At 48.2% G+C, this 27,500-nt stretch overlaps 1 protein-coding gene across 7 annotated transcripts in view; it reads right to left on the bottom strand.

Moving 5' to 3' along the window:
• Positions 1 to 27,500, bottom strand: part of ppp1r12a (protein phosphatase 1, regulatory subunit 12A) — a 51,298-nt gene that overhangs the window by 196 nt on the left and 23,602 nt on the right. For 2 of the 7 annotated variants that reach the window (XM_060889770.1, XM_060889776.1), the window contains exons 3-26: positions 25,902 to 26,020; positions 25,351 to 25,510; positions 25,110 to 25,254; positions 24,503 to 24,577; positions 23,617 to 23,708; positions 23,362 to 23,519; positions 23,086 to 23,198; positions 20,385 to 20,606; positions 20,187 to 20,272; positions 16,484 to 16,597; positions 13,902 to 14,039; positions 9,989 to 10,111; positions 8,969 to 9,097; positions 8,762 to 8,852; positions 8,486 to 8,668; positions 8,010 to 8,169; positions 7,630 to 7,745; positions 7,460 to 7,525; positions 7,248 to 7,264; positions 7,004 to 7,112; positions 6,521 to 6,640; positions 5,296 to 5,343; positions 4,401 to 4,451; positions 1 to 270 (exon numbers count right to left, since the gene is read on the bottom strand). The exon at positions 1 to 270 is cut by the window's left edge and continues 195 nt beyond it. In XM_060889770.1, coding sequence (XP_060745753.1) covers positions 184 to 270; positions 4,401 to 4,451; positions 5,296 to 5,343; positions 6,521 to 6,640; positions 7,004 to 7,112; positions 7,248 to 7,264; positions 7,460 to 7,525; positions 7,630 to 7,745; positions 8,010 to 8,169; positions 8,486 to 8,668; positions 8,762 to 8,852; positions 8,969 to 9,097; positions 9,989 to 10,111; positions 13,902 to 14,039; positions 16,484 to 16,597; positions 20,187 to 20,272; positions 20,385 to 20,606; positions 23,086 to 23,198; positions 23,362 to 23,519; positions 23,617 to 23,708; positions 24,503 to 24,577; positions 25,110 to 25,254; positions 25,351 to 25,510; positions 25,902 to 26,020 — 2,722 coding nt within the window. In that variant the 3' untranslated portion in view covers positions 1 to 183. Of the gene's footprint in view, positions 271 to 4,400; positions 4,452 to 5,099; positions 5,137 to 5,295; positions 5,344 to 6,520; positions 6,641 to 7,003; positions 7,113 to 7,247; positions 7,265 to 7,459; positions 7,526 to 7,629; positions 7,746 to 8,009; positions 8,170 to 8,485; positions 8,669 to 8,761; positions 8,853 to 8,968; positions 9,098 to 9,988; positions 10,112 to 13,901; positions 14,040 to 16,483; positions 16,598 to 20,186; positions 20,273 to 20,384; positions 20,607 to 23,085; positions 23,199 to 23,361; positions 23,520 to 23,616; positions 23,709 to 24,502; positions 24,578 to 25,109; positions 25,255 to 25,350; positions 25,511 to 25,901; positions 26,021 to 27,500 lie in introns of all 7 variants that reach the window. The other 5 variants (XM_060889773.1, XM_060889774.1, XM_060889772.1 and 2 more) reach the window with 5 other exon arrangements.

Raw genomic sequence — 27,500 nt, 5'->3', positions numbered from 1 at the left:
TGTGTGTGTGTGTGCTGCAGCAGCCAGACCAAACACGGCTGGAGGAAGGAAGTGAGCCGTTAGGGGAGGAGCAGAGTGAGCAAGTGATGGACAGATGGAGGAGGATGGATAGATGGAGGAGGATGGACGTGTTTTGCGGTCTCAGCGTGTCAATACCCCACACTGACCACAGGGGGTGCTGCTCTACTTAGACAGTTTACTAATGACTCGGATCAGAGCACCGTTCTCGTCCTTTAACCTCTGGTTGTCTGCCTTCAAGTCAGGAAGCATCTGAAAGACAAGAAGAAGAGAGCAGTAGTGAGGAACCTGGAGCAGTGAGAACCTGGAGCAGTGAGGAACCTGGAGCAGTGAGAACCTGAAGCAGTGAGGAACCTGGAGCAGTGAGGAACCTGGAGCAGTGAGGAACCTGGAGCAGTGAGAACCTGGAGCACACTGAGGAGAGGAACTCAGTGATTGGTTAAACTCTGATGCTGTTCCAGGACCATGTTCTAGTTTCAGAAACCATGTGCTTCACTGCCCAGTTCCTCTTTACACTGCGTCCTCGTCCACTCAGCAGTACCTCACTCCAGCGGTGAGATCCTGGGATGCTGAGTGGAGGCGGAGCTTAAACTCAGAAAAAGAGGAAGTCGACATGGGCAGGCTGGTCACATGACCCTGAACGCCGGAGCTACAGAATCATCTCACAGCAGGCCAAAAGTCCAAAACCAGCCATGCGGTGAAGAATTAGCAAAGAAATGCCCAAGTCTCTCTCTCTCTCTCTCTCACACACACACACACACACACACACACACACACACACACACACACAATTACTCTGTATTAGCCAAATTTAGCATAACATACATAACATTAGCAAACTAGTCAAACTAGTAAACGTGACTAGTGACACATCAGATAATTATTGAGATATCTGTGCAGCTTAGTGAGTATTACTAAGGGATTGTATTGTGTATTCACATCAAGGGTAAAAACACCAGATGGGTTTAAACTGTGCATTCGGTGGTTCTTAAGCTCCGCCCTCACTGAGCCAGAGACAACACGATGCACCACACACTCGTTAAAACCAGCACCAACACTGACACACACTCGACTCTACACGCCTCAACTCTCAGCCAATCAGCACCAAGCTTCTGGATTTATTGGTGGAATCATGTTTTATACACACACACACACACACACACACACACACACACACACACACACACACACACACACACACACACACACACACACACACACACACACACACACATAAGCTGACCAAAAATAAATAAAATCCACATGTTTAAGGCTAAAAACAAGAAATAAATAATGAATAATATTTGTAAATTATTTTATTACAACTTTAAGAAAAGCATAAAATCTTAAGAAAAGAAAAAACATTACATTTTGTATTAATAAAAAAAGTGTAAAAAGAAAATTAAAATTATAGATAAAAAATTTGATATATAAATTTTCTGGACTGTGAAGAAAAAAGTGGTAAAAAAACAAAATGGTATTTATTTTGATATAAATAGCATGCGTGTGTGTGTGTGTGTGTGTGTGTGTGTGTGTGTGTGTGTGTGTATTAGGATGCATGATTGCCGTATGCAGAAGCCATGCAGTCCAGTGAGACCTCAGGCAACAGAACCAGAACACATTTAATTTAAAATATAAATAAATGTAAAACATTTATAGGGGATTTTTACAGGTAAAGTGTAGAAATGTAAAGAGCTGAAGTACAGATGTGTTCATGCAGGAAGCAGCTCAGTTCAGTCCACATCACAGCAACACACTCCAGATCATAAACCAGGTCATACAACACTGATTATTACTGAGAAACTCAACAGAGCTCCATCATCTGCTGCCACACCAGTAAATACACAATACACACTATTTACACACTATTTACACACTAATTACACTAATAACACACTATTAGCACTAATAACACTACACACTAATAGCGCACTATTAACACACTAATAGCACACTATTAACACACTGATAGCATACTATTAACACACTGATAGCACACTATTAACACACTAATAGCACACTATTAACACACTAATAGCACACTATTAGCTCACTATTAACACACTAATAGCGCACTATTAACACACTATTAACACACTAATAGCACACTATTAACACACTAATAGCACATTATCGACACACTATTAACACTATTTACACACTAATAGCGCACTATTAACACACTAATAGCGCACTATTAACACACTATTTACACACTAATAGCGCACTATTAACACACTATACACACTAATAGCACACTATTAACACACTAATAGCACACTACACACTATCTGCACACTATTAACACTATTTACACACTAATAGCGCACTATTAACACACTATTTACACACTAATAGCGCACTATTAACACACTAATAGCACATTATCTACACACTATTAACACTATTTACACACTAATAGCGCACTATTTACACACTAATAGCGCACTATTAACACACTATTTACACACTAATAGCACACTATCTGCACACTAAACACACTATTTACACACTAATAGTGCACTATTAACACACTAATAACACTATTAACACACTATTAACACACTATTTACAGAGCACTACAGTCACCTGCAGCTGAGTGACACAGAGATTAATTATCTAATAACGAATGACTACTTCATTCAAAACACTATAAATTAGACTGCACTAATAAACACACTCCAGTATTAGAATAAAGTTTGTGTTTAATTCAATTTAATGAATTATTAGAATTTTATAAACACCAGATTAATAAACTAAAAAGCTATAAATTATAGTAGTTTTACAAATGTACTTTATTTTATGTATTTTTATTATGATCCAAAAATATTTAAATAAAAAAAATGTACATTTAATATATATATTTTTTCTTTTTTACACTTTTTTCCGCTCAGTTTTTTTAAAATCATTTTTAATAATTATCAATTTCCAAAAATGTACAAAGATCTCACCGTAACTCATAATATAGAAATAAAAACAAATAAATTAATAATCAAACATTAAACATCACAGAGTGTATTGTGTATTCATCACATCACTGAGAACTGAAACGGTGTAATAAAGGAGCAGAGCGACAGATTTCTCAGTAATAATATCACTGTAAAGTTCAGCAAATGCAGGTAAAACTCTGAAATGAGGCGGAGCAACATCAGGCAACACCTGCCTGTCTACAGGAGAGGGTGGAGCCAATGTGTGACATGTAAATGAACTGGGCGGGGCTTAGAGATCAGCAGCGGGCAGTTTGCAGAGAACTCGGGCCAAAGCTCTGTTCTCCGCCTGCAATCGCTCATTATACTGCCTCAGAGCCTGAACCTGCTTTATCTCCGGGAGGTTCTACACACACACACACACACACACACACACACAGGTGGGGGAAACAGGAGACAAAGAAAGAATGAGAAAGAGAGAAGCCGAGATGAGGAAAAGGAAAGATAAGATGAGGAACAGGAGAGAAAAAGATTAAAGGAAAGAGCAGAAGGGAAAAAGGGGGACGAGAGAGAGAGAAATTAGAGCAACAGAAATAAGCGGTAACAACATGAAAAACGAAAGAACGAGAGATCAAAGAGATGTGTAACAGTAACACTCATGGGGATTTGGTTTAAACAAATGTCATTACACACACACACACACACACACTCGTGCACACACACCAATGCTTCTTTAATACTTTTGGACCTTCTTAGTTCTGACATTTTTGTTAAAAGTAAAATGAGGACTAAAATAAAGCTGATAGAAGCGATCTGTGGGTCCAAGCACTTTTCTTTGTAACAAAAATATAAAAAACATACGGACAGTCAAGATAAACATAGAGTGACCCCGCCCCTTCTCTGACCACGCCCCAAAACGTGCAGAATTCCTCAGAAACTTGTCCTGAACTCTGTATTTAAGTGTCATACAAATCCCTCTAAAACCCAGTCGGACCGATCGGCATGCGGCGGCCATGTTGTTTACAGTTCTAACATGGATCGTTATTGTGGTTCCTTTCTACACAAAGTGTGTCGACAAGATTCTCATATGTAAAAGAGCTGAATGCTGAGAGGGCCAGCTGTGTTTGGGCCCCTAGATAACACTAACTAGCATTAACATACACAAACCCACTGATCTACACCACAGACACCATCTGATCTCTACTCTTTTTATCCCTCTTTCATTCAGATCTGTCTCTTTCCCTTCGTTTTGATCCAAACATCGACTCACTGTAGTTACTGTCATCATCCTATAATCTGTTTGGATTATAGTTGTATGGAAACACACACACACACACCAAAATCAAACTAACTAGGTTTACACAAGGACACTAAAGTGTTTTAAAGTTGTTTCAGGTTTATACCAGTCAGTGTGTGACTGTGCGTGCATGTGTGTGTGTGTGTGTGTGTGTGTACCTTAAGTTCCTCCTCCATCTCAGAGATCTTTCTTTCTAGAGCTCGTCGTTCCTGTGTGAACAAAATGCTCTGTAAGTGTCATGTGGCATACACACAATTACCACACACACAGGTATACTTATCCTGCACACACCTGCATGTTAACACACTTGCACACACACACTTGCACGTTAGTACACTTGCACAAAGAAACACTTACATGCCAGTACACTTACTTACACACTCGTATGCACCTTCATGTAGTGCACTCGCACACACAAACTCACATGTAAGTACACACACACCCCTATACAATTACTCTCACACAAAAACACATACAGTATGCGCACACACAACTGTTCACAAATATATGAACAAAAACACAAATGTCCACGCATTTGCATGTCGCAAGACACACACACATGTACAGATGCACACGTGGGGGGAAAAAAAGGTGAAATTGAAACACACGACACAAGCTGCGGGCTGTGTGGAATTAAATCAATGCCAAACTTCTGCAACAAACAATATTGTCCACACACACAGCAAAAATGTATAACACACACATATAATGGTGATTACTCAAACACATAACCACACGTGTAAGGCAGGGATACTGTGATTGGCTGATAGAGCTGGCCCCACCCCCTTTTTGGCAGTGACAGGTATGTGCAACAGCCAATAGCAGAGTTTGATAAAGTTAATTAATTGGGACGTTACCAAAAGCACCAAGCCGGTACTGAGACCTGGCAGCAACCTTCAGATATAAACCAGTGGAAGGAGTTATGGGTCTCGCACACACACACGCGCGCGCGCGCACACACACACGCGCGCACACACACACGCACGCACGCACACACACGCGCACGCACACACATTTTTGTGTTCAACAGTATAATGTGTGTAAAGTGTTTACCCTTTTCTCCATCTCCAGCTGTGATCTATCAGCAAAGCGCTCCTGTCTCTGTAAACACACACACACACACACACACACGATCATCAGTCGTGTGGATTTTGATTTATGTGGAACAGAAACAAAATACAACAAAAGTAATCTGTTTATTTGTTACTAAAAGATCAGATCAAATCTGATGTCAGAAATTTACATCATTGTTGTTCTGATCTTTTTTGAGAATCTGTACATAAAATGTTAAAAGAAAATCAAAATGTAATTTATTTCATAAATATTATTTTTTGTTGTTCAGATTTAAAAATATATATTTTTAAGACCTGGTCATCAGTGTAGCGTTACAATGTACCATCAGGAAATGGTCTTTAATGTACTTGTGTATTTTTTGTGTATTTGTAGCGTTTTGCTTATGCGGTTGTTTCCTACACAGTAAAATCACTCACTACTAATCATGACAGAAGTCTTACACCTGTAACCACCTCACCTGTACCCCGTCCAGCCCCCACACTTGTACCCCGTCCAGCCCCCTCACCTGTACCCCGTCCAGCCCCCTCACCTGTAACCCCGTCCAGCCCCCTCACCTGTAACCCCGTCCAGCCTCCTCACCTGTTCCCTTGTCCAGACCCCTCACCTGTAACCCCGTCCAGCCCCCTTCCCTGTAACTCTGTCCACCCCCTCACACCTGTACCCCCATACAGCCCCCTCACACCTGTCCAGCCCCCTCACACCTGTGCCCCTGTCCAGCCCCCTCACACCTGTGCCCCTGTCCAGCCCCCTCACACCTGTGCCCCTGTCCAGCCCCCTCACACCTGTGCCCCTGTCCAGCCCCCTCACACCTGTACCCCTGTCCAGCCCCCTCACACCTATACCCCTGTCCAGCCCCCTCACACCTGTACCCCTGTCCAGCCCCCTCACACCTGTACCCCTGTCCAGCCCCCTCACACCTGTAACCCTGTCCAGCCTTCACACCTGTAACCCTGTCCAGCCTTCTCACACCTGTAACCCTGTCCAGACCCCTCACTGGTAACTTGTCCAGACCACTCACCTGTAACCCTGTCCAGACCCCTCACCTGTAACCCTGTCCAGACCCCTCACCTGTAACCCTGTCCAGACCCCTCACCTGTAACCCTGTCCAGCCCCTTCACGTGTAAGCCCCCGTAATCCCCTCCCCAGTAACGCACCTGTAACCCAAACCGTAACTCACATGTAAGCCCCTAATAAACCACCTCACCTGTAATCCCCTCACCTGTGTGGCCCTCTCCAGCTGCCTCTTTAGATCATCCAGCTCCAGATGTGTGTCGCGTAACTGAGATTTAAGCTTCTCATTTTCAGCTTGGATCTGTTCATAAAGCTACACACACACACACACACACACACACCTCAAACAAGCAGAAACACATCCTTTCCTGGGACACAGAGTTCAGTGAGTAGTTGCTAGCCTCTGGGACAGTGTTGCTAACTGGTATATCGTATCTCCTGGTGTGTGTGTGTGTGTGTGTGTGTATGTGTGTGAGAGATTGAGGATTTCATATCTCCACCCCCTTCCGGTCAGTTTATGTCTCCATAATTTTAACTAGAATTCCTTTCCTCTGATTTCTTTGCTAAACACACACACCCCACACCCCTCCTGCTCTAATCTGAATGTCTTTCCTGTACTCTCCACAAAGCCACACCCACTTCATGAGGAAAATAACAAAAAGAAAAAGAGAGGTACCTTCTTGTAGTCAGTGCTGTCCTCTCGGTCGAGTCGTGAATACGACCGGCGGCTCTCTCTGGGCTCGTAACGATCAGGGAGGGACGAACCAGAGGACGAGCCGTCGTTTCTGATCAGGAAAGTTAGACATACATATTACAAATGGTTCAGAGTTAAAGAGCTCATAAAGAATAAAACAACAAATATACTTCCGAAAAGAAACAGGTAAAACCTTTGACTACTGTGCATTTTAAAAGTTACATACCTCGAGAGTCTTTCACTCTGTGGAACAAAGAACACACATCAGTGTTGTCAATTAATATAATTATATATAAACTGGTTGTCTAAAGAATTTCTGTCACTGCCTTCACACATCGAAATAATTATGGACAAGATAACAGATGACACAACAAAGGTCTCAGTCTTTAGAGCCCCGTCTCTCAGTTAGACTCTTGATTAGTTCTGGTCTCAGTGTACCTGTGTTTCTGCTTTAGTGCTCCCTTCCTCTGAGTCCGAGTGCTGTTCTGGGTCATTCTCATCGCTCTGAAAGGCACAGATACAGCTTTAGTTGTTACATGCTTTATCAAAACATGGAGAATTGTATTGAGTATAGGAGTGTGTGTGTGTATTAATATAGGTATCTGTACATCTTGTGTCCAGAATGGGACTCCAGTAGAGCGCCGTTTCTCTCGAGGACGTCTGCGATCACGTATAGAGCGAGGCTGACTTTTATCCTCTCCCTCCTTTTCTTCTTCTTTCTTATCTAAACACACACAAACATCATCATCTAACACACATCCTACCCGAGACGCATGGGGTATCAAACACTGACAGAGAAACAAGGTTTGAAGCCGAAATAAACCCAGTGCATGTTCTGGAAGTAACGAAATGAAATGCCAGCATACAAAAACAATTAAAACAGAACCAAGAGCAATTCTTAAGAATAATATTTTGTGGGTTCACTTGGTCTGGGAAGTTTACATTTTATTCACTCGACTAATGTTAAGTCATGTTTTACGTGTGTTACCTTTCTCAGTGTCGCGGGCAGAGCTTCTGTAGCTGGGTATGATTCCACTCAGACTGTCAGGGCGGTTCAGCGAGGAAGAGGACGTGTAGAGTGATGAAGTAACGGAGGACGACGGCACAGTAGTGGAAGAGGACGAGCTCAAGGAAGGGGTGCGGTATCGCTGCATACAGACACATGCAAACACGTTAGACTGCTCTCCTATTACTATGAATAAACTACTCATTTACTGTCTTACAAAAAAAAAAAAAAAAACAATCTCTAAAAACAGTGACAAACTGTTTGTATTGGATCATAAAGTCTAACAACCAATCAGATTCCAATATGCAAATTATGTACATTTCACTATGACAGTGCATTAATTTTAGGGTTTATGATATGTTTCCTATTTGCATATTTGTTAAAAATTAATTTCCTTATAGTATTGTCACCTCTGTAAAAATAAACAAAAGTTGCTCTAGACACTGGATCTTTCTCACCTCCTCAAAGCGATAGCGTGAACGATAGTCATCCTCTTTTGGCTCGATCTCCTTCTTCTCCTCCTGCTTCTCCTTGTCCTGTTTCTCCTTCTCTTCTTTTTCCTTCTCCTCCTCTCGAGACCGCAGCGGACGATTGCGACCGATGGTCTTCTCAGCCTCCTGGAGGTCAGTTAAGGTCACTCCCTGAAAAAGAGCAGAAGTGAGGGTTAGGGTTAGACCTAGGTGATGGGTGACGTATAACGAGTTACATAAAGAGGTGTTGAGACGGAAGAGTACCTGTGTGGACCTTCTGGACTGCCTGGCCTGTCGAGACCGAGCTTTCCTCTGAGACTCGGACTCCTCATCACGCACAGGAGTGAGGTATGATCTAGAAACATATTAATGCACATATTAAATTACCTGTAAAGCATAGAGACTCCTTCAAAGGACATCATTTTTAAATATCCATGATAAGAAATGCAGAAAGGTGTTTATGAGCAATACCTGCGTCTCTCTCTGCCATCTCCTGCAGTAGTGTGTGTGGTGGTGGTAGTTGTGGTGGCTGCAGTGTTAATGGTGGGAATTACAGTCGCCGATTCCTTCTCTTTCTCCGCCCCATCCTCGGACCAATACCTTTTACAATGTGGATGAAGAACATGCACTTAATTCTAAGACTTTTATCGTATTGTTTTCCTTACAGCTAAAATGTAAAACATTTCAGTAGAATATAAATCTCTATAGTTTTTCCCCCATAAAGAAAAGAATCTCAGCAGTCATCTCTGTAGCCTGGTTTGTGATAGGTCGTGTTAATCCATCATCTGGTAAAGCTGAGTGTAATAGAGTTCATGCCCAAATTAAACTAAAGATTAAGCAAGCGCAAGTCATGGCACAGCTGATTTAGAATTAGACACGCCTACACATCAACGTAAAAGTCAAAGTGAACATGTACATAACAATATGATGACTAAATAATTAAAAAGCTCTTCCCAAGAACAGCATGCGCTAAAACTTCCAGTAATGCAGGTAAACTACCGCAGCGCATCAGCTACCACACAAACATAGCAACTCCTTTATAGGGTGCCATTACTTATGTCCTAACTGAAAGGCTGAAACTGAAAGCTTTAAATGCTTTGGAATCACTAATTAGCAAGTCAGTCAATATGAAATAGTCAAGTTTCAAAACTGTTGATTACGTTGATGAGTAAATTAAACACTAACTCTAGCTAACAATCTTAAAACAGCACAGAGAATTTAACCGTCACCTCGATGGTTCTTATGTAAATAACAGATAAACAAATGTATTAAGTAAATAATGTTAACGTTATTGTTGTTTTATCATCATCTGTGTGTATTTTGTGCTCCTTTCAAAAGAGATGAGGATAGGAGGCAGATAGGAGTAGCATGCTAGCTAAAACACAGATCAACATAGATCGATGATGACTCACAAAAACAAAAATACAGAAAGCGGTAACCTCTACACTCAGACAGATTTATCCCTGTAATGGTTATCTTTAGTCTGTGTACCTGGACACACTGCGGTGTCCTGTAGGTGAGGTAATTGTGTTAGTGGAGGTGGAGCTTGTCGTCGTAGTAACAGCAGAGGAAGTGGAGCTCACAGCATCGTCTTGCCTCCTTCCAAACGATCCGCTACACACACACAGATACATTAACAGAATCCACACACATTTATCCCCCAGTTTAAAAAATATATATATAAAACATTGGATGGTCAGACATTTAATTGGCTCCAAACATGCACACAAAAAAACACAGCAAGAGCCACACAATGCAGTGAGTGTGTGTTTGTGAGTAACTTGTATTTCCATCCATTTGTCATTGGCTATCATGGACAAATCCCTGTTGTGATTGGACCTCACAAATAATCAGTGTAAGAGGTTTGGCTGAGAGTCTGCTGAGAGTCTTCCCTCATAACCATAGGATCCATGTTTCACCACAGTATTCCTCCAATTCCAGTTATCCTTCCACTAACACACAAATTACCGTATCCCACCAGCCCACGCTGTCCTTACGGTATCCCACCAGCCCCCGCCGCCCTTACGGTATCCCACCAGCCCCCGCCGCCCTTACGGTATCCCACCAGCCCCCGCCGCCCTTACGGTATCCCACCAGCCCCCGCCGCCCTTACGGTATCCCACCAGCCCCCGCCGCCCTTACGGTATCCCACCAGCCCCCGCCGCCCTTACGGTATCCCACCAGCCCCCGCCGTCCTTACCGTTTCCCCACCAGCCCCAGCCGTCCTTACCGTATCCCGCCAGTCTCCGCCGTCCTTACGGTATCCCGCCAGTCTCCGATGTCCTTACCATTTCCCCACCAGCCCCAGCTGTCCTTACCGTATCCCATCAGTCTCTGCTGCCCTTACGGTATCCCACCAGCCCCCGCTGCCCTTACGGCATCCCACCAGCCCCCGCTGCCCTTACGGCATCCCACCAGCCCCCGCTGCCCTTACGGCATCCCACCAGCCCCCGCTGCCCTTACGGCATCCCACCAGCCCCCGCTGCCCTTACGGCATCCCACCAGCCCCCGCTGTTCTTGAGGTATCCCACCAGCCCCCGCTGTCCTTACCATTTCCCCACCAGTCCCAGAAGTCCTTACAGTATCCCAGCAGTCTCTGCTGTCCTTGAGGTATCCCACCAGCCCCCGCTTACCTTGCCATTTCCCCACCAGCACCAGCTGTCCTTACAGTATCCCACCAGCCCCCGCTGTCCTTACAGTATCCCACCAGCCCCCGCTGTTCTTGAGGTATCCCACCAGCCCCCGCTGTCCTTACCATTTCCCCACCAGTCCCAGAAGTTCTTACAGTATCCCAGCAGTCTCTGCTGTCCTTGAGGTATCCCACCAGCCCCCGCTTACCTTGCCATTTCCCCACCAGCCCCAGCTGTCCTTACAGTATCCCACCAGCCCCCGCTGTCCTTACCATTTCCCCACCAGCCCCCGCTGTCCTTACCATTTCCCCACCAGCCCCCGCTGTCCTTACCATTTCCCCACCAGCCCCCGCTGTCCTTACCATTTCCCCACCAGCCCCCGCTGTCCGTAACAGTTCCCCACCAGCCCCCGCTGTCCTTACCATTTCCCCACCAGCCCCCGCTGTCCTTACCATTTCCCCACCAGCCCCCGCTGTCCTTACCATTTCCCCACCAGCCCCCGCTGTCCTTACGGTATCCCATCAGTCTCTGCTGCCCTTACGGTATCCCACCAGCCCCCGCTGCCCTTACGGCATCCCACCAGCCCCCGCTGCCCTTACGGCATCCCACCAGCCCCCGCTGCCCTTACGGCATCCCACCAGCCCCCGCTGCCCTTACGGCATCCCACCAGCCTCCGCTGCCCTTACGGCATCCGACCAGCCCCCGCTGTTCTTGAGGTATCCCACCAGCCCCCGCTGTCCTTACCATTTCCCCACCAGTCCCAGAAGTCCTTACAGTATCCCAGCAGTCTCTGCTGTCCTTGAGGTATCCCACCAGCCCCCGCTTACCTTGCCATTTCCCCACCAGCACCAGCTGTCCTTACAGTATCCCACCAGCCCCCGCTGTCCTTACAGTATCCCACCAGCCCCCGCTGTTCTTGAGGTATCCCACCAGCCCCCGCTGTCCTTACCATTTCCCCACCAGTCCCAGAAGTTCTTACAGTATCCCAGCAGTCTCTGCTGTCCTTGAGGTATCCCACCAGCCCCCGCTTACCTTGCCATTTCCCCACCAGCCCCAGCTGTCCTTACAGTATCCCACCAGCCCCCGCTGTCCTTACCATTTCCCCACCAGCCCCCGCTGTCCTTACCATTTCCCCACCAGCCCCCGCTGTCCTTACGGTATCCCAACAGCCTCCGCTGTCCTTGAGGTATCCCACCAGCCCCCGCTGTCCTTGAGGTATCCCACCAGCCCCCGCTGTCCTTGAGGTATCCCACCAGCCCCCGCTGTCCTTGAGGTATCCCACCAGCCCCCGCTGTCCTTGAGGTATCCCACCAGCCCCCGCTGTCCTTGAGGTATCCCACCAGCCCCCGCTGTCCTTACCATTTCCCCACCAGCTCCAGCTGTCCTTACCATATCCCACCAGCCTCCGCTGTCCTTACAGTATCCCACCAGCCCCCGCTGTCCTTGAGGTATCCCACCAGCCCCCACTGTCCTTACCATTTCCCCACCAGTCCCAGAAGTCCTTACCGTATCCCACCAGCCCACGCTTACCTTACCATTTCCCCACCAGCCCCAGCTGTCCTTACAGTATCCCACCAGCCCCCGCTTACCTTGCCATTTCCCCACCAGCCCCAGCTGTCCTTACAGTATCCCACCAGCCCCCGCTGTCCTTACAGTATCCCACCAGCCCCCGCTTACCTTGCCATTTCCCCACCAGCCCCAGCTGTCCTTACCATTTTCCCACCAGCCCCCGCTGTCCTTACGGTACCCCACCAGCCCCCGCTGTCCTTACGGTACCCCACCAGCCCCCGCTGTCCTTACGGCATCCCACCAGCCCCCGCTGCCCTTACGGCATCCCACCAGCCCCCGCTGTCCTTACAGCATCCCAACAGCCTCCACTGTCCTTACGGTATCCCACCAGCCCCCACTGTTCTTGAGGTATCCCACCAGCCCCTGCTGTCCTTACCATTTCCCCACCAGCTCCAGCTGTCCTTACAGTATCCCACCAGCCCCCGCTGTCCTTACAGTATCCCACCAGCCCCCGCTGTCCTTACAGTATCCCACCAGCCCCCGCTGTCCTTACAGTATCCCACCAGCCCCCGCTGTCCTTACCGTATCCCACCAGTCCCCGCTGTCCTTTCCGTATCCCACCAGCCCCCGCTGTCCTTACCATTTCCCCACCAGCTCCAGCTGTCCTTACGGTATCCCACCAGTCTCCGGTGTCCTTCCAGTATCCCTTAATTGCAGCTGACCTTCTGGTATCCCCCAGTTTCATAGTCATTTCAGTGTCCCTCTAATTCATGCGGTCCTTCCAGTATACACTCAGTTCCCACTGCCCTACAAGTATCCCTTTAACTTCTGCCATCCTCAGTATACCCTTAGCTCCTGGGCTTAACATTAAAGTCTTTACAAACACCTTTACTGTGATTGAACTGTGAAGTAACTGTAGGGGTTTGGGGTAATAAAGTCAGCATCTTTATTTCTACATCTAATTTCGACTTCACCAAAATGGTGCAGTAATAGTGCATAGATGTGCTCTTGAACACCCTGCAAAAGCCTGAAAATGAGAGACTCTACAGCCTTACAGTACAACATTTGGGGCATGGCTATTATCGGTGAGGTCACTGTATTAGAAGATTATCAAAAGAAGGTGAAAATCTGACAACCACCTTACCTGTGACAGACGCTGCTATGGTTCCTGATATGTTTATTATGTGATCTAAAAATTTTTTTTTACAGCAAACCATTTTGCATGGAAAAAGAGTAATAGAGATTGAGAGAGGGTGTGTGTGTACCTGCGGTGTATGCTGTAAGACTGGTAGTAGGACGATGAAGCTTTAGTGCTGTTAGGATCCAGACTGGAAGCCGAAGATGATTTTGCAGGAAGATCGCGAGAACTGCTGCTTCGGCCAAGTGTTAAAGTGTGTGACGTGCTGCAGAGTGCGTGACTGTTAGCAAGACGTGAAGACACACATACACACACCTACAGCCAAGTCTTATGATTCTGAGTCTATGGCTAAGTAGTTATTTTATAGAATAGGTGTTTGATAACATACAGTCTGAGGGCACTGTGTGTCTTTACACACACAACTATCTGCACAAACACACACAGTCACAATTTCAAAGAAATTTCAAAGAAATTGTGAGAAGGTACAAATACACACCAGTTCATAGTCCCATACTCAACCAGGGAACATTAAACAAGAAAATCAGGAAATATAATGCTCACAAGCTACAATCAAGGATCTCCTAGTTTCCTCTGTCCTTCTGGTACATCCCTCATAGCTCCAATTACCCTTACAGAACCCACTCATTTTCACATCTTCCAGTATCTCACTAGTTCCTTCCACACTTTCAAAACTGACTTTAGATCCCACTGTCCTTTCATTATCCCCTAGTCCCAACTGTCCCTCCAGTTCTTTCCCAAGGTCCCACTGTCCTGATCCCCCTAGTTTGTAGTGTCCTTATATCATCCCTTTAGTTCTGGCTGTTACTGCATTATCCCCAAATTCCTCCATGCTCCTGGTACAGCCCTGGTTCCTTCTACACCTCCTTCTTTTGTGTTTTGTCCCATCAGTACACCCTGTGCTCTGCCCTACCCCAGCACCCCCCAACTCCACATTCCGATGTATTTCCAGCATACGGAATATTTTTTGCTAGATTTTTTTTAGACTGAAACAGGTGTCAGAAGTGCAGCTGATGGAGGACAAGTAGACATCTCCACCAATACATGCACAGAATAAGACATTAAAAACACAAGCACATGCATAGCACTTAAACTATTACAAACTAACTGCATGAGCAATGAGCAGTGGCAGGTAGGTTAGGGTTATAATCCTAAAAACTGTGTACATAATAGCATATATTGTTAGTGTAGCCTAAGATAATTTATTTAGCCCTATTAGTTATCTTATAAAATAGAATTATAAATGTAACATTTTTTATGATTCAAAGGATTAAATGGTTTTGTTAGCAAAAGAGGACGCGTGAATGACATGGAAAAGGACATGGAATTCATCTTCATCATATCCAGTGTGTTTCACATATGCGCCATTTAACATGATTAAGAAACTGCAGTCAAGTTCTAGATGATTTTAAACTACGCCTGGTTCTAAAGAATATATTTTGCTTTCCATTCTAGATAAAGGTGGGATGATCTCAGTTCTACACAGAGACAGGGCTGAGCTGGTTCTAGATAAAGGCCAGGCTGATCTCGGATTTATAGTAAAGGCCAGGCTGAACTCGGATTTAAATAAAGGCCAGGCTGAACTCGGATTTAAATAAAGGCCAGGCTGAACTCGGATTTATAGTAAAGGCCAGGCTGAACTCGGATTTATAGTAAAGGCCAGGCTGAACTCGGATTTAAATAAAGGCCAGGCTGAACTCGGATTTAAATAAAGGCCAGGCTGAACTCGGATTTAAATAAAGGCCAGGCTGAACTCGGATTTATAGTAAAGGCCAGGCTGAACTCGGATTTATAGTAAAGGCCAGGCTGAACTCGGGTTTACAGTAAAGGCCAGGCTGAACTCGGGTTTACAGTAAAGGCCAGGCTGAACTCGGATTTAAATAAAGGCCAGGCTGAACTCGGATTTAAATAAAGGCCAGGCTGAACTCGGATTTAAATAAAGGCCAGGCTGAACTCGGATTTAAATAAAGGCCAGGCTGAACTCGGATTTATAGTAAAGGCCAGGCTGAACTCGGATTTATAGTAAAGGCCAGGCTGAACTCGGATTTATAGTAAAGGCCAGGCTGAACTCGGATTTATAGTAAAGGCCAGGCTGAACTCGGATTTATAGTAAAGGCCAGGCTGAACTCAGATTTAAATAAAGGCCAGGCTGAACTCAGATTTATAGTAAAGGCCAGGCTGAACTCAGATTTATAGTAAAGGCCAGGCTGAACTCAGATTTAAATAAAGGCCAGGCTGAACTCGGATTTAAATAAAGGCCAGGCTGAACTCGGATTTAAATAAAGGCCAGGCTGAACTCGGATTTATAGTAAAGGCCAGGCTGAACTCAGATTTATAGTAAAGGCCAGGCTGAACTCGGATTTAAATAAAGGCCAGGCTGAACTCGGATTTATAGTAAAGGCCAGGCTGAACTCGGATTTATAGTAAAGACCAGGCTGAACTCGGATTTAAATAAAGGCCAGGCTGAACTCAGATTTATAGTAAAGGCCAGGCTGAACTCGGATTTAAATAAAGGCCAGGCTGAACTCAGATTTATAGTAAAGGCCAGGCTGAACTCAGATTTAAATAAAGGCCAGGCTGAACTCGGATTTATAGTAAAGGCCAGGCTGAACTCGGATTTAAATAAAGGCCAGGCTGAACTCAGATTTATAGTAAAGGCCAGGCTGAACTCAGATTTAAATAAAGGCTAACCTGCGCTGGTAGCTGGATGTTCGGTTTAAGGAGGTTGTGTCGTTGTTCTTCAGATCTTCTTCCCAGCGTCTCCGTGTGTAAGAACCACTTCGCACCAGACTAGCTGCTGAGTCCCTGAGAAACAGAGACTACAGTAGAACCATGGCATGTACACACACACACACACACCTCTGATGTGTGTGAGAGGCTTGTTTAAAAATGTGGATGCTGATCATATGTAATTTGCTATACTTTATAAATACTGCAGATATATAATAACTGTTTATATATTATACAGTTATATATGTGTAAACTGTTTACTAGTAAAATTATCTACTTTGTTTTCTACTACCATGACAAACCACAAATATAAACTACAATATAGTTTAGAACAGAACATATTTATTAATCTCTCATTTAAAATTTATTTAAAATATATTGTATATATTTATATATATATATATTTATATATATATATATATTTATATATATATATATATATATATATATATATATATATATATATATATATATATATATATATAAAATAAATAAATTACACCTGCAAATTACAGATAAACTGCACTACATTTACATAAACTGAGCTACATTTATCTCTTACACTGCAGCACACAGCAATGAACAGCAGGGGGTGTGCACAGCAAAACACAGACGCAAGCATGTGCGCAGACACTCACAGACACGAACCCACTCACAGACACACGCACGCACCCACTCACAGACACGCACCCACTCACACGCACGTACACACCCCCTCACAGACACGCACGCACACACCCACTCACAGACATGCACGCAGCCCCTCAGACACGCACGCACGCAGCCCCTCACAGACACGCACCCACGCACGCAATCACAGACACGCACGCATGCACCCACCCACCCACAGACACGCACGCACCCCCTCACAGACACGCACGCACACACCCACTCACAGACGCGCACGCACGCACCCCCGCACAGACGCGCACGCACGCACCCCCGCACAGACGCGTACGCACGCACCCCCGCACAGACGCGCATGGACGCACCCCATCGCAGACGCGCACGCACAGACACGCACGCACACACCCACTCACAGACACGCACGCACCCCCGCACAGACAAGCACGCAAGCACCCCCTCAGACGCGCACGCAAGCACCCCCTCAGACGCGCACGCAAGCACCCCCTCAGACGCGCACGCAAGCACCCCCTCACAGACGCGCACGCAAGCACCCCCTCACAGACGCGCACGCACGCACCCCCTCACAGACGCGCACGCACGCACCCCCTCAGACACGCACGCACGCACCCCCTCAGACACGCACGCACGCACCCCCTCAGACACGCACGCACGCACCCCCGCACAGAAAAGCACGCACGCACCGCCGCACAGACAAGCACGCACGCACCGCCGCAAGGACAAGCACGCACGCACCCCCGCACAGACAAGCACGCACAGACACGCACGCACACACCCACTCACAGACACGCACGCAGCCCCTCACAGACACGCACGCACGCACCCCCGCACAGACACGCACGCACCCCCTCACAGACGCGGACGCATGCACCCCCTCAGACACGAACGCACGCACCCCCTCACAGACATGCATGCACGCACCCCCTCACAGACATGCATGCACGCACCCCCTCACAGACACGCATGCACGCACAGACATGCATGCACCCCCTCAGACACGCGCGCACAGACACGCACGCACGCAGCCCCTCACAGACACGCACGCAGCCCCTCAGACACGCACGCACGCAGCCCCTCACAGACACGCACCCACTCACAGACACGCACCCACGCACCCACCCACCCACAGACACGCACGCACCCCCTCACAGACACGCACGCACGCAGCCCCTCACAGACACGCACGCACGCAGCCCCTCACAGACAGACACGCACGCAGCCCCTCACAGACAGACACGCACGCAGCCCCTCACAGACACGCACGCAGCCCCTCACAGACACGCACGCAGCCCCTCACAGACACGCACGCAGCCCCTCACAGACACGCACGCAGCCCCTCAGACACGCACGCAGCCCCTCACAGACACGCACGCACCCACAGACACGCACGCACCTCCTCACAGACGCGGACGCATGCACCCCCTCACAAAAGCACGCACGCACCGCCACACAGACAAGCACGCACGCACCCCCGCACAGACAAGCACGCACGCACCCCCGCACAGACAAGCACGCACGCACCGCCACACAGACGCGCACGCACGCACCCCGGCACAGACGCGCACGCACGCACCCCCGCACAGACGCGCACGCACGCACCCCCGCACAGACGCGCACGCACGCACGCACCCCCGCACAGACGCGCACGCACGCACCCCCTCTCAGACACGCACGCACAGACACGCACGCACACACCCACTCACAGACACGCACGCACCCCCGCACAGACAAGCACGCACGCACCCCCTCAGACGCGCACGCAAGCACCCCCTCAGACGCGCACGCAAGCACCCCCTCAGACGCGCACGCAAGCACCCCCTCACAGACGCGCACGCACGCACCCCCTCACAGACGCGCACGCACGCACCCCCTCACAGACGCGCACGCACGCACCCCCTCACAGACGCGCACGCACGCACCCCCTCAAACACGCACGCACGCACCCCCGCACAGACAAGCACGCACGCACCGCCGCACAGACAAGCACACACGCACCCCCTCACAGACAAGCATTCACGCACGCAGCCCCTCACAGACACGCACGCAGCCCCTCACAGACACACACGCACGCATCCCCGCACAGACACGCACGCAACCCCTCACAGACACGCACGCAACCCCTCACAGACGCGGACGCATGCACCCCCTCAGACACGAACGCACGCACCCCCTCAGACACGAACGCACGCACCCCCTCACAGACATGCATGCACGCAGCCCCTCACAGACACGCACGCAGCCCCTCACAGACACGCACGCAGCCCCTCACAGACACGCACGCAGCCCCTCACAGACACGCACGCAGCCCCTCACAGACACGCACGCAGCCCCTCACAGACACGCACGCAGCCCCTCACAGACACGCACGCAGCCCCTCACAGACACGCACGCAGCCCCTCACAGACACGCACGCAGCCCCTCACAGACACGCACGCAGCCCCTCACAGACGCGGACGCACGCACCCACTCAGACATGCACGCACGCACCCCCTTAGACACGGACGCACGCACCCCCTCACAGACACGCATGCACGCACAGACACGCACGCACGCACCCCCTCACAGACACGCACGCACGCACCCCCTCACAGACACGCACGCACGCACCCCCTCACAGACACGCACGCACGCACCCCCTCACAGACACGCACGCACGCACCCCCTCACAGACACGCACGCACGCACGCACCCCCTCACAGACAGGCACGCACGCACCCCCTCACAGACAGGCACGCACGCACCCCCTCACAGACAGGCACGCACGCACCCCCTCACAGACAGGCACGCACGCACCCCCTCACAGACAGGCACGCACGCACCCCCTCACAGACAGGCACGCACGCACCCCCTCACAGACAGGCACGCACGCACCCCCTCACAGACACGCACGCACGCACCCCCTCACAGACACGCACGCACGCACCCCCTCACAGACACGCACGCACGCACCCCCTCACAGACGGACGCACGCAGGTACGCACAGACGGACGCACACAGGCACGCACAGACAGACACTCACCTGTTTTCCTTCTCGTCTATATCTGATGCACTCGGGTGTCTTCTTGGGAAAGTGGGAGCCACGTATGCCAGAGACTTCTCCTTTTCCTGCGCAAAATAAAAATATATTTATTATAATCAGAAATTGTGGCCTCTGTGTGTGTGCGCGAGTGTGTGTGTCAGTCTCAGTAAAGGAGCATGGCATTTGAGTGTTACACACCTTCTCCTTGTCCTTGTTATCCAGTGAGGAGGTGAGTCGTGGTGAGGAGGCTGAGCGCATCACCCCACTCAGGTCTTTCTCCTTCTGAGCCTCTTTTGTTGCACTGATCTCTGCCAGTGCACCGTAACTTCCTGTCTTCCTCAAGCCCAGTCTCCATGATGCCGGCGACTCATCCTTCCTCTCCTCCTCTTTAGGAGACACTTTACCTGTAGGTACACTCACCTGGGAAAGAGGGCGGGTGGGAGAGAAGGGAGAAAAATTAGTTTGGAGCTTAACTATGACCTCACCGTACACACACATATATATACACACACACACACACACGTAAATCTTCACACTTTGTGTAGGACCCTTGGGATTCACAAAAGCTGTGTTTATTAATAAATATATAAATAAACAAATAAATATTGTAACAGCTCAGTGTTTTTAGTTAGTTTATGATGTCATTAAAATAAACACAACAGTATTAAAAGAGATCTGAAGGAGGAATCATGAATAAACCTGTTTTAGTGACATCACCATGCAGAGAGGTTACAGGCTCATTAACAGCTTGTGTTCTGATTGGTTAGGAACATGGTAATGGGAGGAGTTTATTCATTTAGGGGGAGGGGCACACATGAAGCCTCACCATTACTTTATTGGGCACAAGAGAAATGCCTGTTTTTCTCAAGCCCTGACGCCACAATGCAGGACAGGCCTCACCCAGCGCAGATAAAATATCACACTACAGCACAAACACACACCGGGAGAGAGGGAGAGACAGAGAGAGACACACACAGAGAGAGAGAGAGAGAGACACAGAGAGAGAGAGAGAGAGAGAGAGAGACACACACACAGAGACAGAGAAACAGAGAGAGACACAGAGAAAGAGAGGGAGAGAGAGAGAGAGAGAGAGAGAGAGAGACAAACAGAGAGAGAGAGAGAGAGAGAGAGAGACAGAGACACACAGAGAGAGAGAGAGAGACAAACAGAGAGAGAGACAAACAGGAGTAAAAAGAGTATGAAGATTGTGTAGATTTATTTGTGCATTCATTTGCACATACACACTCACTCACACAAGCACCCTCGCTCACTCACACAAGCACCCTCGCTCACTCACACAAGCACCCTCGCTCACTCACACAAGCACCCTCGCTCACTCACACAAGCACCCTCGCTCACTCACACAAGCACCCTCGCTCACTCACACAAGCACGCACCCTCGCTCACTCACACAAGCACGCACCCTCGCTCACTCACACAAGCACGCACCCTCGCTCACTCACACAAGCACGCACCCTCGCTCACTCACACAAGCACGCACCCTCGCTCACTCACACAAGCACGCACCCTCGCTCACTCACACAAGCACGCACCCTCGCTCACTCACACAAGCACGCACCCTCGCTCACTCACACAAGCACGCACCCTCGCTCACTCACACAAGCACGCACCCTCGCTCACTCACACAAGCACGCACCCTCGCTCACTCACACAAGCACGCACCCTCGCTCACTCACACAAGCACGCACCCTCGCTCACTCACACAAGCACGCACCCTCGCTCACTCCCACAAGCACGCACCCTCCCTCCCTCCCACAAGCACGCACCCTCCCTCCCTCCCACAAGCACGCACCCTCCCTCCCTCCCACAAGCACGCACCCTCTCTCACTCACACAAGCACTCACCCTCGCTCACTCACACAAGCACGCACCCTCGCTCACTCACACAAGCACGCACCCTCGCTCACTCCCACAAGCACCCTCCCTCACTCCCACAAGCACCCTCCCTCACTCCCACAAGCACCCTCCCTCACTCCCACAAGCACCCTCCCTCACTCCCACAAGCACCCTCCCTCACTCCCACAAGCACCCTCCCTCACTCCCACAAGCACCCTCCCTCACTCCCACAAGCACCCTCCCTCACTCCCACAAGCACCCTCCCTCACTCCCACAAGCACCCTCCCTCACTCCCACAAGCACACTCACTCACTCCCACAAGCACCCTCCCTCACTCCCACAAGCACCCTCCCTCACTCCCACAAGCACCCTCCCTCACTCCCACAAGCACCCTCCCTCACTCCCACAAGCACCCTCCCTCACTCCCACAAGCACCCTCCCTCACTCCCACAAGCACCCTCACTCACTCCCACAAGCACCCTCACTCACTCCCACAAGCACCCTCACTCACTCCCACAAGCACCCTCACTCACTCCCACAAGCACCCTCACTCACTCCCACAAGCACACTCACTCACTCCCACAAGCACACTCACTCACTCCCACAAGCACACTCACTCACTCCCACAAGCACACTCACTCACTCCCACAAGCACACTCACTCACTCCCACAAGCACACTCACTCACTCCCACAAGCACACTCACTCACTCCCACAAGCACACTCACTCACTCCCACAAGCACACTCACTCACTCCCACAAGCACACTCACTCACTCACACAAGCACACTCACTCACTCACACAAGCACACTCACTCACTCACACAAGCACACATGAGCTTCAGATGGTAAAGCGTTGATTCTGTGAAGTGGCTCAGCGTGATGACATCAACCCCAATCCTACACCAGCCAATCACACACAGCCATGGTCTATGAGAAAGTAGTGTGGGTGCTAAGCACTGCATTAGCTCAGCGGTAGTGTAGTGCTGCAGCGGCACTTTAATACCATACTCTTCAGTACAGCAGTGTGATCAGTGTGTTTACCTTTTTAACAGGTGAGGTGGGCGTGGTCGGAGTGTTGCTGGGGGTGGATACTGGGGCGGGGGCGGGGACAGAACTGGTGGAGTTACTCACTGGAGCAGCTGACTTGGTCTTATCTGGAACAGAGAAAGGAAGATGATGCTAGTGAAACATAATATACAAATAATCACAGTTTACAATCACAAATAAAATTATTAAAGAAAATGCTAATAAAAAATCTACAAACATAACTGATGGAGATTTTTATAAAGGTCATCAGTGTAAAACAGTGTGTCCCACCTGCTTCGTTCTCAGACTCAGAGTCGTCTTCATCCTCTTCTTCACTGGAGCAGCTGGACTCGTCCTTCTTCCCCTCCAATTCCTCATCAGTTTTCTCTGACTCCAAGTTCTCGATGTGAGGAGCGTTCTTCTCCACCTCTAGTAACAGTGTCTCTTTACTGAGGAGCAGCCACAACACACAGCTTACATTAAAATACATAATACAATGGAGTAAGGGTGTGTGTGTGTGTGTGTGTGTGTGTGTGTGTTCCTGACCTCTTCACGGCAGGTTTAGTGGACTGGTTATTATCTGCTGTAGTGGTGGTCTCTATCAAGGGAGATTTCTTAGCGTCTTTCTTCTCACTGAGCTGGAGGACGGGAACAGATCATCATCATCATCACGCCAACATTACACAGCTCTGCTACAGTAAACATGATTGTGTGTATGACGATGAGGCATATGATTAGGAGATGTATGACAACAAGGTGTATGATGATGACGACTATGAGGTGTGTGATGATGTGTATGATGACGACTATGAGGTGTATGATGATGATGACTATGAGGTGTGTGATGATGTGTATGATGACGACTATGAGGTGTATGATGATGATGACTATGAGGTGTGTGATGATGTGTATGATGACGACTATGAGGTGTGTGATGATGTGTATGATGACGACTATGAGGTGTATGATGATGACGACTATGAGGTGTATGATGATGATGACTATGAGGTGTGTGATGATGTGTATGATGACGACTATGAGGTGTATGATGATGACGACTATGAGGTGTATGATGATGATGACTATGAGGTGTGTGATGATGTGTATGATGACGACTATGAGGTGTGTGATGATGTGTATGATGACGACTATGAGGTGTATGATGATGACGACTATGAGGTGTATGATGATGATGACTATGAGGTGTGTGATGATGTGTATGATGACGACTATGAGGTGTATGATGATGATGACTATGAGGTGTGTGATGATGTGTATGATGACTGAGGTGTATGATGATGATTTTGAGGTGTATGATGATGATGATGACTATGAGTTGTATGATGATGATGGTGATGATGACTATGAGGTGTATGATGATGGACACATCACTGGCCTGGGTGTCATTATTACATTCAGACTGAAATCTCACCAGATTCTGTTTCTTTTGTAACTCTTCTAAATATCCCAGAACATCTTCATCGGCCACATCGAAGGCCGTTTGACCCTGAACACACACACAATTCCCAATATAGTGTTAATTTTATTTACATTGTTGTCATTTATTTCCATTAACACAGTCAGAACTGAACAAAAAGCAGAACACACTTCATTAAATCATCTCAACATTCCTCCATCCATCCTGTCATCCTTCCATCCACCCACTCATCTCTCCAATCACTTGCCCAATACACTTATCTACTCTCTTCCATCAAGTTTATTCATTAGATCATTCATCCATCCATTTATCTATCAGTTCAGCAGGACGTTCATTTAACAGATTAATTAAACAGTTCATCCTGTACATATCTATCCTTCCTCTGATCCATCTACTCATCCATATATCAGTACGTTTACTTACCTACATATCCATCCATCCCTCCACATTCATTCATTCATCCATCCATCCATCCATCCATCCATCCATCCACCTGTCCAACTGGATGTTTAGCAGCCTTAAACTCAGCCCCTGATCTCAGTCCTGTGTCCCACTGAAGCTCCACTGACAGTCCACTGACAGAGCGTTAAAGAGTAATTACCACTTTATTAACGAGGTCCATGTCACACAGGTTCTCCACCAGGATCCTGCAGGCTTCATCCTTCCCCCAGTGAGCAGCAGCATGAAGAGGAGTCCAGCCGTCATAATCTTTAATATTTACATCATAACCTGCCTGGATTAAAAGCCTGAAACACACACGAGAATCCTCAGGGTCCTAAATCTACTTCATCATTCTCACTTTCTAAATAAAACTAAAGCTAAAAGCTGGAATTGTTCCTCACTTTAAAACCTCTGCGTAGCCTTTAGCAGCGGCGACGTGCAGCGCGGTTCCTCCTGACTTGGTGTGTCGGACGTCGTTGATTTGCCCGCTGTTTAGCCACTGACGAGCGTCACGTAGCATGATGCGCTCCTCCTCCTTCCTCGCTGCTTCTATATCCACACCTTCAGGAAAAAAAAAAAACAAAATCACCCAAAATAATACTATCAACCAAGTACAAAAAAACCCCTCAATCTCTTTGTCTCAGCAAGCGAGGAATAAATTCTACTAAACTAAAATAATCAACTAAAAACAAACTGAAGAAGAAAAAAATCTAAAATCTAAATAAAAATAAACACAAGAACCCACAAACAAAATAAACAGCTTCCATTTTCTCTCTATTCTTTTTACTCTATTTTAAAAAGCTTTACTTTTTCTTCTCTTCTTTAATAATCTTTAACCAACCATCAGTGAGTTATCACAAGCCCCGCCCCTAAGCACCCTGCTCCCCTCTTATTGGCTGACGCCTGAGTCCAGATATCGAAGAATTGTAACATGAAACAATCCTATAAGCACCTTGTCGGTTGATTTCATTTTTCAGCAGCTCCTCCATTGGCTCTTCCTCTGCGATGTCCAGCGGCGTCTCTCCCTCACTATTAACCACGCCCACATTCGCACCCTCATTGATCAGATACCTGCACACACACACGCACACACACGCAATATTATTATAGAGTGAACTGAGAACAGGGAAAAAGAGAACAGCCTTCTGTGCCTAATAATGATCATAAATAGAAATATATACAGATAATGACAGACAGGACCGACAGACAGACAGACAGGACCGACAGACAGACAGACAGGACCGACAGACAGACAGACAGGACCGACAGACAGACAGACAGGACCGACAGACAGACAGACAGGACCGACAGACAGGGGCTGAAATAGAAAGTGCAGATGGGGATGAAACTGATTTAAGGTTCTTATTTTTATTTTATTAGTCATCATTATGAATTGTGTAACAGTCATTAACATGAATTGTGTGTGTGTGTGTGTGTGTGTGTGAGAGAGAGAGAGAGAGAGAGAGAGAGAGAGAGAGAGAGAGAGAGAGAGAGAGACGGGGGGGGGGGACAATAAGGCCATTTTACTAGGACAAACTGAGCAAATTCTGTCCTCAATAACAACACCAACACACAGTGACCTGCTCCAGCAAACTGTGTGACAGACAAGTAACAAGAGAGACAGACAGGTGGGTGGGTAAACAGACAGACAGACAGACAGACAGACAGGCAATCAGACAGGTGGGTGGGTAATCAGACAGACAGACGGGTGGGTGGGTAATCAGACAGACAGACGGGTGGGTGGGTAATCAGACAGACAGACGGGTGGGTGGGTAATCAGAGAGACAGACGGGTGGGTGGGTAATCAGACAGACAGACAGGTGGGTGGGTAATCAGACAGACAGACAGGTGGGTGGGTAATCAGACAGACAGACAGGTGGGTGGGTAATCAGACAGACAGACGGGTGGGTGGGTAATCAGACAGACAGACGGGTGGGTGGGTAATCAGACAGACAGACGGGTGGGTGGGTAATCAGACAGACAGACAGGTGGGTGGGTAATCAGACAGACAGACAGGTGGGTGGGTAATCAGACAGACAGACAGGTGGGTGGGTAATCAGACAGACAGACAGGTGGGTGGGTAATCAGACAGACAGACAGGTGGGTGGGTAATCAGAGACAGGTGGGTGGGTAATCAGACAGACAGACAGACAGGTGGGTGGGTAATCAGACAGACAGACAGGTAGGTGGGTAATCAGACAGACAGACAGGTAGGTGGGTAATCAGACAGACAGACAGGTAGGTGGGTAATCAGACAGACAGACAGGTGGGTGGGTAATCAGACAGACAGACAGGTGGGTGGGTAATCAGACAGACAGGTGGGTGGGTAATCAGACAGACAGACAGACAGGTGGGTGGGTAATCAGACAGACAGACAGGTAGGTGGGTAATCAGACAGACAGACAGGTAGGTGGGTAATCAGACAGACAGACAGGTAGGTGGGTAATCAGACAGACAGACAGGTAGGTGGGTAATCAGACAGACAGACAGGTGGGTGGGTAATCAGACAGACAGACAGGTGGGTGGGTAATCAGACAGACAGACAGGTGGG

This window comes from Tachysurus vachellii, chromosome 16 (genome assembly GCF_030014155.1).
Source record: "Tachysurus vachellii isolate PV-2020 chromosome 16, HZAU_Pvac_v1, whole genome shotgun sequence".
NCBI classification, from domain to species: Eukaryota; Metazoa; Chordata; class Actinopteri; order Siluriformes; family Bagridae; genus Tachysurus; species Tachysurus vachellii.
Note: the sequence above shows the minus strand (reverse complement) of the source record. Positions and strands in the feature narration are given on the sequence as shown.